Here is a 12,897-nt window from a genome sequence, read left to right on the forward strand (position 1 = left end):
AGACAGAGCACCCTTGAAGATGAGTAGGGGAGGTCTGGACTGTGCCCCCTGTGGCTGGCTGAGGGGCCTCGTGAGGGAGGGGTCCCACCTCACCTCTCTGTAAAACACGGCATTTGGACAGGACATTTCTAAAGGATCGTCCAGCTCTGACAAGCTGTGATCTTTCACCCCGTAGTGAAGGGAGAGGCTTTGGGATGCAGCTGGCGTGTCCTCAGTCACATTAAACAAGGATTTTCCCTAAAATCATCAAGTATCCAGTTGACCACACGGTTTAGTCCCTGCAGACGCCGGGCTCAGCAGCTTCTCCGAGGCATCCCTGTTCGCCCCAGAAGAGCCACCCCCGAGCACAGCACCGAGCGCCGCCGCCGGAGCGCCGCTCACAGGGCCTGTCCTGTGACAACGGCGGGAGCCACTTCATCTCCACGTGCAGCCTGTCCTCGGAAGCGTCTGGTTCCGGACGTGCATTTACTCTGTTAGAATCAATGAATCCACATCCCTTTCCTCTCCCCACCCCCAACCTTGCCTTTAGAGGAACGTCAGTGTCCGATCAACAGATAAAAGCAGCACAGAAGGCTGAGCCCCCGCTCCTGCTCCACGGGCCTCGGGACGGGGACGGGGACGGGGGACGGGGGATGGGGAGACGGGGGGACGGGACGGGGGCGGGGACGGGGGAGGGGACGGGGGAGGGGCGGATGCTGGGTCCCCGCGGCTGCGTGCGGCCCCGCCCCGCCCCCGCCCCGCGAGGACCGCATAAGGGCGGCCCGGCCCGGGCTCCGTGGCTCAGGACGCCGAGAGGAGACGACGCGGGAGCCGCCCCGGGTGAGCAGGGCCGGCGGGGTTGGGGGTGGGGGTGGGGGTCGCAGAGGAGGCTTTGCCAGCCCGGGAGGGACTGAGAAGCCGAGGCTGGGTTAGTCCCGTCACAGACACGTCCCCTCCTCCTGTCGCTCCTCGGGGAGGGGCTGCGCGTGGTGGTCCAGTGTCCCTCGGTTCGAGGTGCCAGGGTCCCCACGTCCCCTGGACAGAACCCAGAAGTCAAGTGGGAGCTGAGAAGGTCTTTACAGACAATTTATGAAGCGGGTCAAGGAAAAGCGGGGCTTGGGGCGGGTTTCACGTTCCTCGGTCCTAGTTTCTCAAGGAGGTCGAGACGCTTCCTCACGTCACGGGACGCGTGTCTGAGGAGTTAAAGCCCCAGAATTCTCTTGTTTCCGCTATAAAAAGTGAGGAGACGAAAGTGAGGAGAGGAGTGTAAACTTCCTTTTCTCTTAGAAGGTAAGCGAGGAACCATCAACTGGTTCTTAAGTTAAAGGGAAGAATTTAACAGGAAAAAACTGTACTGTGGTTATGAAGGAAACCACACTGTATGGAGTTTTCTAACATAGGGAAAATATGTTTATTCCTTTGCTCTTCAAAAATCTCATTAGTCAAACTTTACAGAAAAATGTCATCTCCCTCTCCCCAAAGCATCAGGACGAGGCAAGTTTCTTGAGTTTTTTGTTTTGTTTCTTTAAGAAAAGATAATATCAGTAACTGAAAACTTGAGTGCAAAGAATAAGAAAGCATAAAATGTTAAACATTTTAATCCATCCAAATTGATCTATAGGTGATATATCAGACTTTTTAGGGACTTAAAAGCAAAGCAAAGTACACTGATTATTAATAAGATGACTTTAGCAAAGATCAGGCCACAATAAAAATCTTCAATCCTCTTTCCTTTGGAAGATCATAAATAAATAAAATTTTAAACGATTTATTCCTAATTATTTTTAAGATATGATATATTAAACACGGGAATAATTTTCAACAATATTTAATTTTTTAATTGATTTTTAATTATGACAGTGCAGAGGTTCTTATTATAGAACTCAAGGCCAAAAGCTGGTAAATTTCTCTGCCTGATCATCTCAGTTTTGGGAAACAATTGGCAAGCCATGTTTATAAAATATTCCCAGGACTGACCAGATACTTCCCTAGTTTGTAGGCCATGGTACCAGGTGCACGTTGTGGGGGAAGTGGGAAGTTTCTTAGTCTGATTTCTGCATTTGTCCCAGATTTTCACATTAGTACGTAAGCCACCGTTTCTCCCACTTGCTCGAAGTGGCACCTTCCTGAATACTAAATACCTGGGCTGTGTACTCTGTCTAGTGCTGAAGCAGGCCACACCAGTTTAATTGTATAACTTTAGAATACGTTTTGTTTCTAGTAGATCAAGTAACTCTCATTGCTATTTTTCAAAACCAAACCAAACCAAACAAAAACTTGTGATTCTACCACATTTATTTTTCCTCATGGATTTTATAGCTGTTTTTGTCATGTTCCATACCCATCCAAAAAAAAAAAACACAAAAAACCCCCATGAATATTTCTATTAAAATAAATAAATGATTTAAATTTATATATTGATTGAAAAGAAAACCGGTTTATGTTGCATAGAATCTCTTGGAAGAACCTGCATTTTTCTTCCTAAACTTACTCTTAGATATGTGTTATTACTGTATGAATATGACATTTTCTACCATATTTTCTAGTTTATTGATAGAATATAAGAATGCTATTGGTTTCTGTATCTATCCTTATTTTGATCCTAGTCATTTTTCTGCTTTCTGATTAATTCTAATAGCTCACAGCTGATGCTTATTCACCTGAACTCTATCACTTCATCTTGGGGCCCTGCTAGATATGCATGGCAGAAAGGCCTATGGAGAAGGAGCAGGGACCTATCCCCAAATTCCCCACTGCTCTGCTTCTGTGTTTTTGCTGACGTTTCCCATTGGCCAACCCAACCAGAAGCCAGGGGGTATGGGAAATTAACCTGTGGCCCACAGGGAAAGAGAAAGGAGGGGGAGGGTGTTTAATATTGTTTAACATTACACACAAATACTTAATCAACTCTGTACCCCACAAATATGTATCATCAATGATGTTTCAATAAAAGCAGACAAAAAGAACATCAAGCCAGATGTGACAACCAAACGTCCGTAGCAGCCATTATGCCTATTAACCGAAACTGAAAACATAATAGAAAAAAATAAGTAAGAGGCAGATGGGAGAATTGTGACAGATGGGCAAATTCCCAGAATGTCCCTCCAGGCCATGCCCACCTGCTCTAAGCCTGAAAAGAGAGAGGAGCCAAGGTCAGTCTGTCCCTCTTACCTGGGATGGCATGTGCAGAGGTAACACATCACCTGTTCTATGTACAAACAAGGCAAAAGCATGAGAAAGTGTCTCCTTTGCGGACCCCTAGGATGTCTGAGCTAGAGAATGCCGTGGAGGCCCTCATCAGTGTGTTCCATCAATATTCTGGAAGAGAAGGTGACAAGCACAAGCTGAAGAAATCTGAACTTAAGGTGCTCATCAGCAATGAGCTTTCCCACTTTTTAGAGGTGAGTCTTGCTTTTTTAAATCGAGTTTATCTATTCTCCTCACTACTTTTAAAACCACCTGTATGCTTTCTTTTCTGAGCTGCCCTGAAGGTGATTCCAGTTCTGTTTTGGGACTCCTAGGTTGCTTCCGAAAACTTACTTGAAAACTGAGCCCTCATTACGGAGTCTGGCTTAGATGGGCCCCACTGTCTTCATTTTCTTGTTATCTGTCTTGTGTACAGTAGGTGCATCAAGGAAAAGCTGTCTTAAAAGCAAAAGTAAAGGTTCCCCATAATACTGACCTTTTCGGGCCGACCCCGTGGCTCACTCGGGAGAGTGCGGCGCTGGGAGCGCAGCAGCGCTCCCGCCGCAGGTTCGGATCCTATATAGGGATGGCCGGTTGGCTCACTGGCTGAGCGCGGTCACAAAAAAGGACAAAAAAAAAAAAAAATACTGACCTTTTCCAAAAATCTAAGGATTTACAAGCAATAGTGATGCCAGAACAGTATGGAAAAAATACTCATGACTTATCATGGGCCAAAGAGAACGTATAAGGAAACTGTTAAAAGTAAGTTTTGTTTTGGGGACAAGGATATATGTTGGCTTTAATTAGACTTTTAGTATTTACCATGAAGATAAAAGATGCCAGACATTCACTTGTAAATATTTACTGAGCACACAGTAATTCAACACTGTGAGAGATGCAAGCCCAGTGGACATGGCTTCTGCTTGTGGGGCACCCAGCCTGGCACATCAATGAATGACCATGGCCTGCCTGCCTGTGGGCATGGCAGATGTCTGTGTACATCCTCTGGAAGCCCTGTGGCCTTGCAGGGGGCTCCATGGAGTAAAGGGTACTGGTGAGGAACTGTCTTTAGTTTGGGCCCCTAATTTAGGAAGCTGCATGAGGGCTCCTGATGAGTCCTGTCCTCCGGGCAGTCCCTGCTCTGGCCTGTGGTGGATGTATGTCCAGACACTTGCACTGAAGACTCACTTCCCCACCTACTGTCTACACCGCCCTTGGATCAGCACCTATCGTCTCTATTACCCACCTGCCTCGTGTCCTCGTGGAAGTGGACTGTAATCCACCTGGTACCTGATGTTCCCTTAGTGCTCAGAACCAAGGCTGGCTTGTGGCACACCTTGAGCCAGACTGAAGTATTGGTGGTGTGCCCATGTAAGATGTGCTTCCTGCCAACAAGGAGTTTCTGGGGTCATCAAACACAGGAGACCAATCACACACAGCAGAAATGGCCAGACAACAAACCAGTGCACTAGTGTCTGAGCACGTGCTCACTCTGGAGAAATACCAGGGCAGGGCCCTGCCCCGTGGTGATGGGGAGAGAGCTACCCTCTGAGCTAGCTGAGTCTCTTAGTGCAGGACAAGCTCTGAATCCCAGCAGCGAGGCGGTACATACTGTCTGGACGGCTGGCTGGGGTTCTCCTGTCCCCATCCTCACCCAGCACTCCACTGCTGTGGATGCGCCACCAGAGGAGGAAATAGGAATACAGGCTTGCTGGGGCATCGCCAAGTCTGATTCTGGGGTGTTTTCTCAGGCATTCAAGTTCACAGAGTGACAGCTGTCCCACCTGCATGATCAGTTATCTTTATCAGAAGGTAGAAGGCACCAATTCTGCCTTCTGACTTAACAATTTGAAAGTCCCAGTTTCTTCTTAGGTAAAAAGGATTGTTAAAGGAAGAATGAGACAATGTTTGTTGTTTAATGTAAGGTGGAAGCTCAGCAAATAGTAGCTGCTATTGTTAATGATTGATTTTAAAACACAGAAAAAGCACGTGGAAACCACAGCTTATAAATGATAATTTATGGTCAGCATATCAAAGTATCATGAACATTTGTTGGCCTGGTTTTTATCAAGGTAATTTCAGTTTGGAGGCAAATCTGTGTAATTGAAATAAATGCACGGTTCCTGTGCATCTTTCAGCAGGTGTTTACAGATTCCACTCCAACCTCCACTGGAATCACAATCTTTTATGTGTTTTATGTACAAGTCAGCCATTGTTCATTACACTTGACTTCTTCAGACCAAGCTCTCCTGTTCTGGGAATTTGTTATTCTGAACAATCTGCGTTTATGCTCTTCATCAGCATTCAGTGCCCACATTCTTTCCACCACATTTGTAGCCCTGCACTGTGTTTGTTCATCTGAGACTCTGTATGTCATTTAATAACCACACCATTTATTTGGCTTTGGTGTGGGTCAGAACTGTCAGGAAAAAGTCTCATGACACCTAGAAAGCAACTCAAGAGGGAAAAAGAACACAAAGAGCAGGACATGTTCCCAAGAATTATTTCAGCAACAAAGAAATCTTTCAAAACATTAAAATCCACTGGATGCCTCCACTGTAGGGACTTCTACAAAGAGAAACAGATGAAAAACTCAGGAGGGCAAAAAGTTTTGTTTTTTTTCTTTCAAGACATTTGCTCAGGCTGAACTAGACTATATTCTTTTTTTCCGGTATTTTGTTTTATGTATGATGACAGCCTGCAGTTGTTCATGTCTTGGTTGTTCTGTTCAATCTTCTCAAGTAACCCAGGTCCCACTGGACCTAAAGTGAGATGCAAGAGAAGGCACAGACCCCCAGAGACTTCCACCTGGCCAGCAGTACCCCAGCCACAGGAGAAATCTTTTCTGGTATTTTGTATTTTGTATTTTAGGTTATTTCTGGTACATAGTATAAGTCATACAACTTTTAATTATTTTTATGGCCCTAAATTCCATTTAAAAACAAACTGGGCAACTTCTCTTATCTCTCTTAGGAAGTCAAAGAGCAGGAGGCTGTGGACAAAATCATGGAAACACTGGACAATGATGGAGATGGTGAATGTGACTTCCAGGAATTTATGACCTTTGTTGCCATGGTTACCACTGCCTGCCACGAGTTCTTTGAACGTGAATGAGACAGAAAAAGCAGCCAACCTGTTCCTGTATCAGATGAAGGTCACACGAAGAGGCAGAAAGCAAGGGATTGCAGGCTGATTGAAAGTGCGCTTTCCAGACACGTTGTGGCTAATTAGAAAGCTTGATTTGCTTTGTAAGTGAAAAATTGAAAACCTCTTTCCAAAGGCCATTTTAAACAGCCTGCATCATTATTTCTGCTATGTCAGGCATATATGTAAGCTGGCTGGTCCCAGGGACTCTTGGTAGTAATCATTTAGGAAAATCAATTCTCAGTCATAAAGCCTGTGCTGAACAGACAACAATGGCTGTGCAGAATCCTAACCCAGAAAAAACATAACTACCTGAAATTACTCTGGGGCATCTTAAGTCTTCCACTACATTTAAAAACACAAAGCCTTGCTCACCATTATTTGAAAAGGCTGACCTTCTTAAAATTTGTTCATCATTAGAGTAAATAAAATCTAAAGTACTCAGATGGTCAGACTGCCGTCCCACCTTCCCAAAGGAGCATGGTCATGGTTGTTTTCCTACAGTGAACTGTGATTACTGAGTAAACATGTAATGCTAACAGTTCTAAATGGAAAAATATGTCTCATGAACCGATAAGTACTGACATTTTAACTAATCAGAACAGAATCAAAATTCTATATTCAGTAGAACTCTCCGGACAGGATGACGCCTGCTGGATCTGGGGCATGCGTGTGTAGTCGAAGGGATATGGCTGGGCTCAGGACCAGGGCTTAAGCTCTGGCTTTCCAGCTAGTTGTGCCACAAGTAATTTGGTCTCCCTGGACTCCTCTCCTGTCGGTACAGCGATAGCTGACACAGTGGGTCAGATGTGTTACTACAGACTTGAGGGCCTCTTTGATGTGCCTGGTCTGTTGGTGAATGTCACTCCTGACTTGTTTGTGCAGAGAGAGGGTGTGCTCGCCACTGTTGGTGAATCGATGTACGATGTACGTGGGAAGCTGAACTTTATGCTTTTATATCCATGAATTCAAATAAAAGTTTCAAATAATTCAAGTTACAAATACATAAATCAATCAAATAAGCCATGTTACAAATATTAGAATCACTTCCAGGAAAACAAATTAATCTTATTCATCCCTTTTCCTGTTTTGTTTTTTTTAAGGGCATAGACTTAGAAATTCATAAACCAACTGATTGCTTGTATTTGCATTAAATAAAAAGAGCACTGCAGCAATTCTCTGTAGCTGTTGAACATGAAATAGAAACAAAATGCCTGCAAGACTTGGATGGTCAGTGAAAGTCCCAGAAGTGGGGCGTGGTCCTGGCTCCCCTCCCACCAGATACTCCATTCCCCAAGGCCAGGGCGAGAGGCAGCCTCGCAGCACAAGAATCTCTGGGGTCCCTCAGTGCCCTGGGGCAGACCTGGCCTCTGCCCCACGCCAGGCAATGTCATGTGCCCTCCCCCAACCAGTCACCAGGGAGGGGAGCTGCAGTTGGTCTGGCAGTCATGCAACGGCCACAAGAGAAGCCAGGAGGCATCTGAGACTGGAAGTGGAAAAGCTGTGGGCTGTGCTCAGCCTGGGCCAAGGAGCCCAAGGAGGACCTCCCCAAGGTCCTCCCGCCCCATCCCTCCATGTCCCAGCTTCCTAGCCTCATGAACCTTCTAGAAACAATTATGCAACTGCATAATTGCTTCCATTTCAGAAGTGCTTTAGGGAAGACTGCCATGTGGCTAGAGTGGCACAGGACTCAAGCACCAGCATGGCATGTGGGCAGGAGGGCCTGAGCCTGCCCCACGAGACGCAGGTTTTCTCCAGCCTCATCCTTCACACAGGGAGAGCGCCCCCTATGGTGGTCACTATGTGGGACTGCCCCTGCCCCAGTCCCTTCCAAGAAGCCTCAGACAAAACATAGAGTACAGCCAGCAGGGGAGCCCCAGGGAGGAAATTTGTGCCCTCCTGGTGGTGAAGCACCCACACTGCCTGTGCCTGGGAAGGTGCCAAGCAGAGGTCCCAAGGAGCAGCAGCAGCCAGCCAGGGAGTGCCGGGGAGGGCCAAGACAAGGAGCTGCCAGGAGCTGGGTGATGGCTGTGGTGGTGGGAATGCTGTAGCAGCTGACCACCTGGGGCAGATGGGGGGCTCCCAGAGGGGTTTCCCCAGTGGAGGTCTACCGTGTGGGAATCTTCAAGATGGTCTCTGGATGGTGCAAGGCACGAGGGTAGCAGAGCAGAGGCAGGTGCAGCAGTGTGGCCCTGGAGAGATGATGGGGTGGTACCACAAGGGTGGGGGCAGCTGGGGTAGGGAAAGGTGGGCCAGTCTGGGCACAGCTCAGGAGGGTTCCAGTGTCAGTGGACATTGGGGGCACTGGCTGGCCGGCTTCCCTAGGGCCTCACGCTCACTTCATTGCTGTGTTGCTGCTATCTTGAAACTCTTGGTAACTCTTGGAAGGGCCTGGTGTTTTGATTTTGCACTGGGCCCTGCAGATGACTCAGCTGGTCTTGGGCACAGGGGCAATGGTGTGGACACACCGGGGGCTGGGGAACATGAGGGTGGGGGACTTGGGGGCCCAGAGGGCAACAGGGTATGTGGAAGGAGAGGCGCCTGCAGGGATACGAGGCTCTGGCTGCTGTTGGTAGTGTCTGAGCCTCCCTAGCTGCATTTACACGTCTCTACCAGAGGAAGCTCCTGCCACATAACCTGGAGATTGAATCCGTCCCTCCCAGGACCTCCCTTGCCCCCACTGATCTAATAAGAAGCCCAAGGTGACTCAGTCCCTAGAGGTCTGCCCTGCTTCCAAGGCAGACAGGGAGAACACTGACCCTCCAGGGAGCCTGGCTCCAGTGCCGCTACTACTCGTGCCATGCCCAGGTATGTCTGAGCACGTCTGCCCACCCTGTACCCCAAGATGGGAAGCTGCTCCTCGATCTCCTTCACTCAGCCATCCAAGGGGGCTCCCGCAGGTTTCCTTGAACTGACTACAGCTACCTCCATATTGCAAAATGACAATCATCCTCCCCTGACTCAGGAAGAAAGGACCCTCTGACCATCCTTAGGTGACCCTGACCTGCCCTCACCTGGAGGCATCATCCAGTTCCATGAATGGCAGTGTCAGTAACAGTAACTGAGAACGTAACTGTTACTCTTATGGGGGCTCCCTTGTGACAAGTTGTTTTTCTCTTGCTTATCACAAGATTCCCTTTTGTTTTTGACTATCAGTATTTTTACCATATGTGTCTGTGGATCTCTTTGTGTTTGTCCCACCTGAAGTTCATTGAGCTCTCTGATTTGTAGGTTAGTGCTTTTTAATGTATTTGGGGAGTTTTCAGCTGTTATTTCTTCAAATACTTTTTTCTGCTCTTTTCTCTCTCTCCTCTCCTGTGGTACTCCCACGGAATATAATGTTGGCGAGACTGGTGGTGTCCCGCATTTCTCAGAGGCTTTATTTTTCTTCATTCTCCCCCCCTTTCTTTGAATTCCATAATCTTTATCTACCTATCAAGTTCACTAATTCTTTCTTCTGCCAGTTCAAAACTACTATTGAGCCTCTCTACTAAATTTTCATTTCAGTTATTGTGCTTTCCCTATTCCAGAACTTCCATTTGGTTCTTTAAAAAAATATATACATATATATATATTTTTTTTTTTTTTTGAGAATATCTTTATTGATATTCTCTATTTGATGGGGCATTGTGATCATACCTGCCTCTACTTATTCAATTGTGGTTTCTTTTAGTTCTGTGGCATATTTATAATGGCTACTTTCAAGTCTTTGTTAAATCCGACGTGGCTGACCTGACAGGTAGTTCCTGTTGTCTGGTTTTTCCTGGTCATACTTTTTTGCTTTGTTACATATTTCACAAGTTTTTTGTTGAAAACTGGACATTTCAGATAATACATTGTAGCAACTCTGTATTTTTGCTATCCCCCCTCCAGAGCTTCTTGTTATTATTTTTTATTTGTTTAGTGCCTGGCTGGATTATTACAGAGAAGTCCATCTCCCTCTCTCCCTGATGGTAAACTTCCGATGTTGCTCCTCAGAGAGGTACAACTTTTGATATGACCACAGTCACACTGGGATGACAGTGATTTGGGCAGTACTCTCTAGTCTTTCCCTGACCACAGGAGATGTTAAACTTCACTAATTGCCAGCTGATTGCTTTATTATTTTCAACAATGTCCTGGGGTCATAAATTGCTCCACAGACTAATCCTATCTGATTCTGGATCCCTTGAAGGAATACAGTCATGTGCCACATAACAAGCATTATAATGTTTTGGTCGGTGATGGACTGCATATACAGTGGTGGTACCATAAGATTATAATGGCTATTCCATATAGCCTGAGTGTGTAGTAGGATATACCATCTGGGTCTGTATAAGAACACTCTGTCATGTTTGCATGATGACAAAATCATCTAACAATGCATTTTTCAGAATGTATCCCTGTTATTGACACGTGACTGTAGTTTTCAAGGTCAGTGTTTGAGATGTTCTGACCCAATGTCTCTTTCCCTGGTTCTCCTGCAAACAGCTGAGCTACAGGTTAGCCTGTATCTTCCCTGACTCTACTAATCTCCTCCCAGTTGTATTTTACCATAACCTCTACTGTTTTTTTGAGAATGCTCTTACAGTTGAATTTCCTCACATTCTGTTGCAAATGAAGTCATTTCCTTTTCAAAAAGATTGGAAGCTATCTGTTTTACAAGACTGTGCCCTCACCTAGGCAAAATTTCTGATCCAGAACTCTGGACCTGTGGGTGTGGATTATGGCTTACTTCTAAGTGACAACTTCACTTTAGGAGCTGAGCATTTATGGGGGAGAGAGTAGCCTGATGTCTTCTCATCTTGCCTGTCCTTGCATGTAAATACCATCTTTTGAGCTGGGCAAGGGCAATCAGGGCCCCCATATTTTCAGTTGCATTTCCCTAAGGCAGAGTCTTTATTCCACAAGTGGAGGCTGGATGGAAGAAAGAAGACCCAGACTTCTTGGATGCACTCACCCAGAATTTAGCCTCAGCAACAAGTAGCTGGGAGCAAGAGCCTGTGTTCTTGGCTGTACCAGGGTACAGTGGAGTTTCTGCCCTGCTCAGCCAGGAAGTGGGAAGGAAGAAGGAGTCTCAGTTCAAAAACCAGATTCTTCCTTTTATTACGGAATTGTCATGTATGGATGTTTCCTCACTTGCTATATGTTCATCAGATCATTTCCAAAAGCTTTACATGTGTTTCATTGTTTGTTTTAAAAATAATGTCTCCAGTTTCAATGGCTAGTATGTCCACAGAACTTCTCAGGCTTGCATGCCTGAAGTTGATCTTCTGTCCCTACCTTTTTAATTTTATTGTGGTAAAATACGCATAACATAAAATTTACCATATTATCTATTTTTTAAGTGTAGGGCTCAGTATTAAAGACATTCATAATGTTGTGCAACCATCACTACGATCCACCTCCAGAATTATTCATCTTGTAAAATTGAACTCTGTACCCATTAAACAATAACTCACCATGGTCCCCTCCCCCAAGCCCTTGGCAATCACCATTCTACTTTCTATGATTTTGCCTATTCTAAGTGCCTGTATAAGTGGAATTATACAGTATTTTTCTTTTTGTGACTGGTTTATTCTATTTAGCATAATGTCCTCAAGGTTCATCCATGTTGCAGCATATGTCAGAATCTTCTTCCTTTTTGAAGGCCGAATAATATTCCATTGTATGTATATACCACATTTTGCTTATCCATTCATTCATCAGTGGACACTTGGATTGCTTCCACATTTCAGCTATTGTGAACAGTGCTGCTATAAATATAGTTGTACAAATATCTCTTCAAGACTCTGTTTTCAATTCTTTTTGGTATATATCCAGAAGTGCATTTCTGGATCATATAGCAATTCTATTTTTAATTTTTTGAGAAACCTCCGTACTGTTTTTGACAGGGGCTGTACCATTTTGCATTGACAGCAACAAGGCACAAAGGTTACAATCTCTCCATATCTTCACCAACACTTATTTTCTATTTTTTCATTGTAGTCATTCTAATGGGATGATATCTTGTCATTTTGATTTGCATTTCCCTAATGATTAGTAATGTTGAGCATTTTTTCATGTGCTTATTGGCCATTTGTATATCTCTGAAGAAATGTCTGTTCAAGTCCTTTGCCCATTTTCGAACTGGGTTATTTTTGTTATTGAGTTTTAGGAGTTCTCTATATATTCTGAATATTAATCCTCTTTCAGATAGATAATTTGCAAATATTTTCTTGCATTCTGTGAGTTGCCTTTTTAATTCTGTTTGTAGTTTATGATACACAAAATTTTAAAATATTCATGAAGTCGTTTGTCTATTTTTTCTTTTGTTGACTGCGTTTGATATAATATTTTTAAAAATCACTGCCAAATCCAATAGCATGAAGCTTTTGCCCAATGTTTTCTTCTAAGAGTTTTATAGTTTTAGGTCTTACATATAGGTCTTTGATCCATTTAATTTTTACATATGTTGTTAGATAAGGGTCTGACTTTATTCTTTTGCACGTGGATATCCTGTTTTCCCAGCACCATTTATTGAAAAGACTGTCCTTTTCCCTATTGAATAGTCTTGACACTCATGTCAAAAATCGTTTAACCATTTATATGAGGGTTTATTTCTGAGCT

The 12,897-nt window shown here is 44.8% G+C and overlaps 1 protein-coding gene across 2 annotated transcripts; it reads left to right on the forward strand.

The window, feature by feature from the left end:
• The first annotated feature begins 681 nt into the window (after window positions 1-681).
• S100B (S100 calcium binding protein B) lies at window positions 682-7,378 on the forward strand. 2 transcript variants are annotated; one of them, XM_063114355.1, is made up of 3 exons: window positions 682-819; window positions 3,242-3,380; window positions 6,139-7,378. In XM_063114355.1, the coding sequence occupies exons 2-3, from the start codon at window positions 3,243-3,245 to the stop codon at window positions 6,277-6,279; spliced, it is 279 nt and encodes a 92-aa protein (XP_062970425.1). In that variant the 5' UTR covers window positions 682-819; window position 3,242; the 3' UTR covers window positions 6,280-7,378. The 2 variants fall into 2 exon arrangements, with proteins under 2 accessions (XP_062970425.1, XP_062970435.1); XM_063114365.1 differs by lacking the exon at window positions 682-819 and adding an exon at window positions 1,241-1,269.
• The last annotated feature ends 5,519 nt before the right edge of the window (window positions 7,379-12,897 follow it).

This window comes from Cynocephalus volans, chromosome 1 (assembly GCF_027409185.1).
Source record: "Cynocephalus volans isolate mCynVol1 chromosome 1, mCynVol1.pri, whole genome shotgun sequence".
In the NCBI taxonomy this organism is placed as follows: domain Eukaryota; kingdom Metazoa; phylum Chordata; class Mammalia; order Dermoptera; family Cynocephalidae; genus Cynocephalus; species Cynocephalus volans.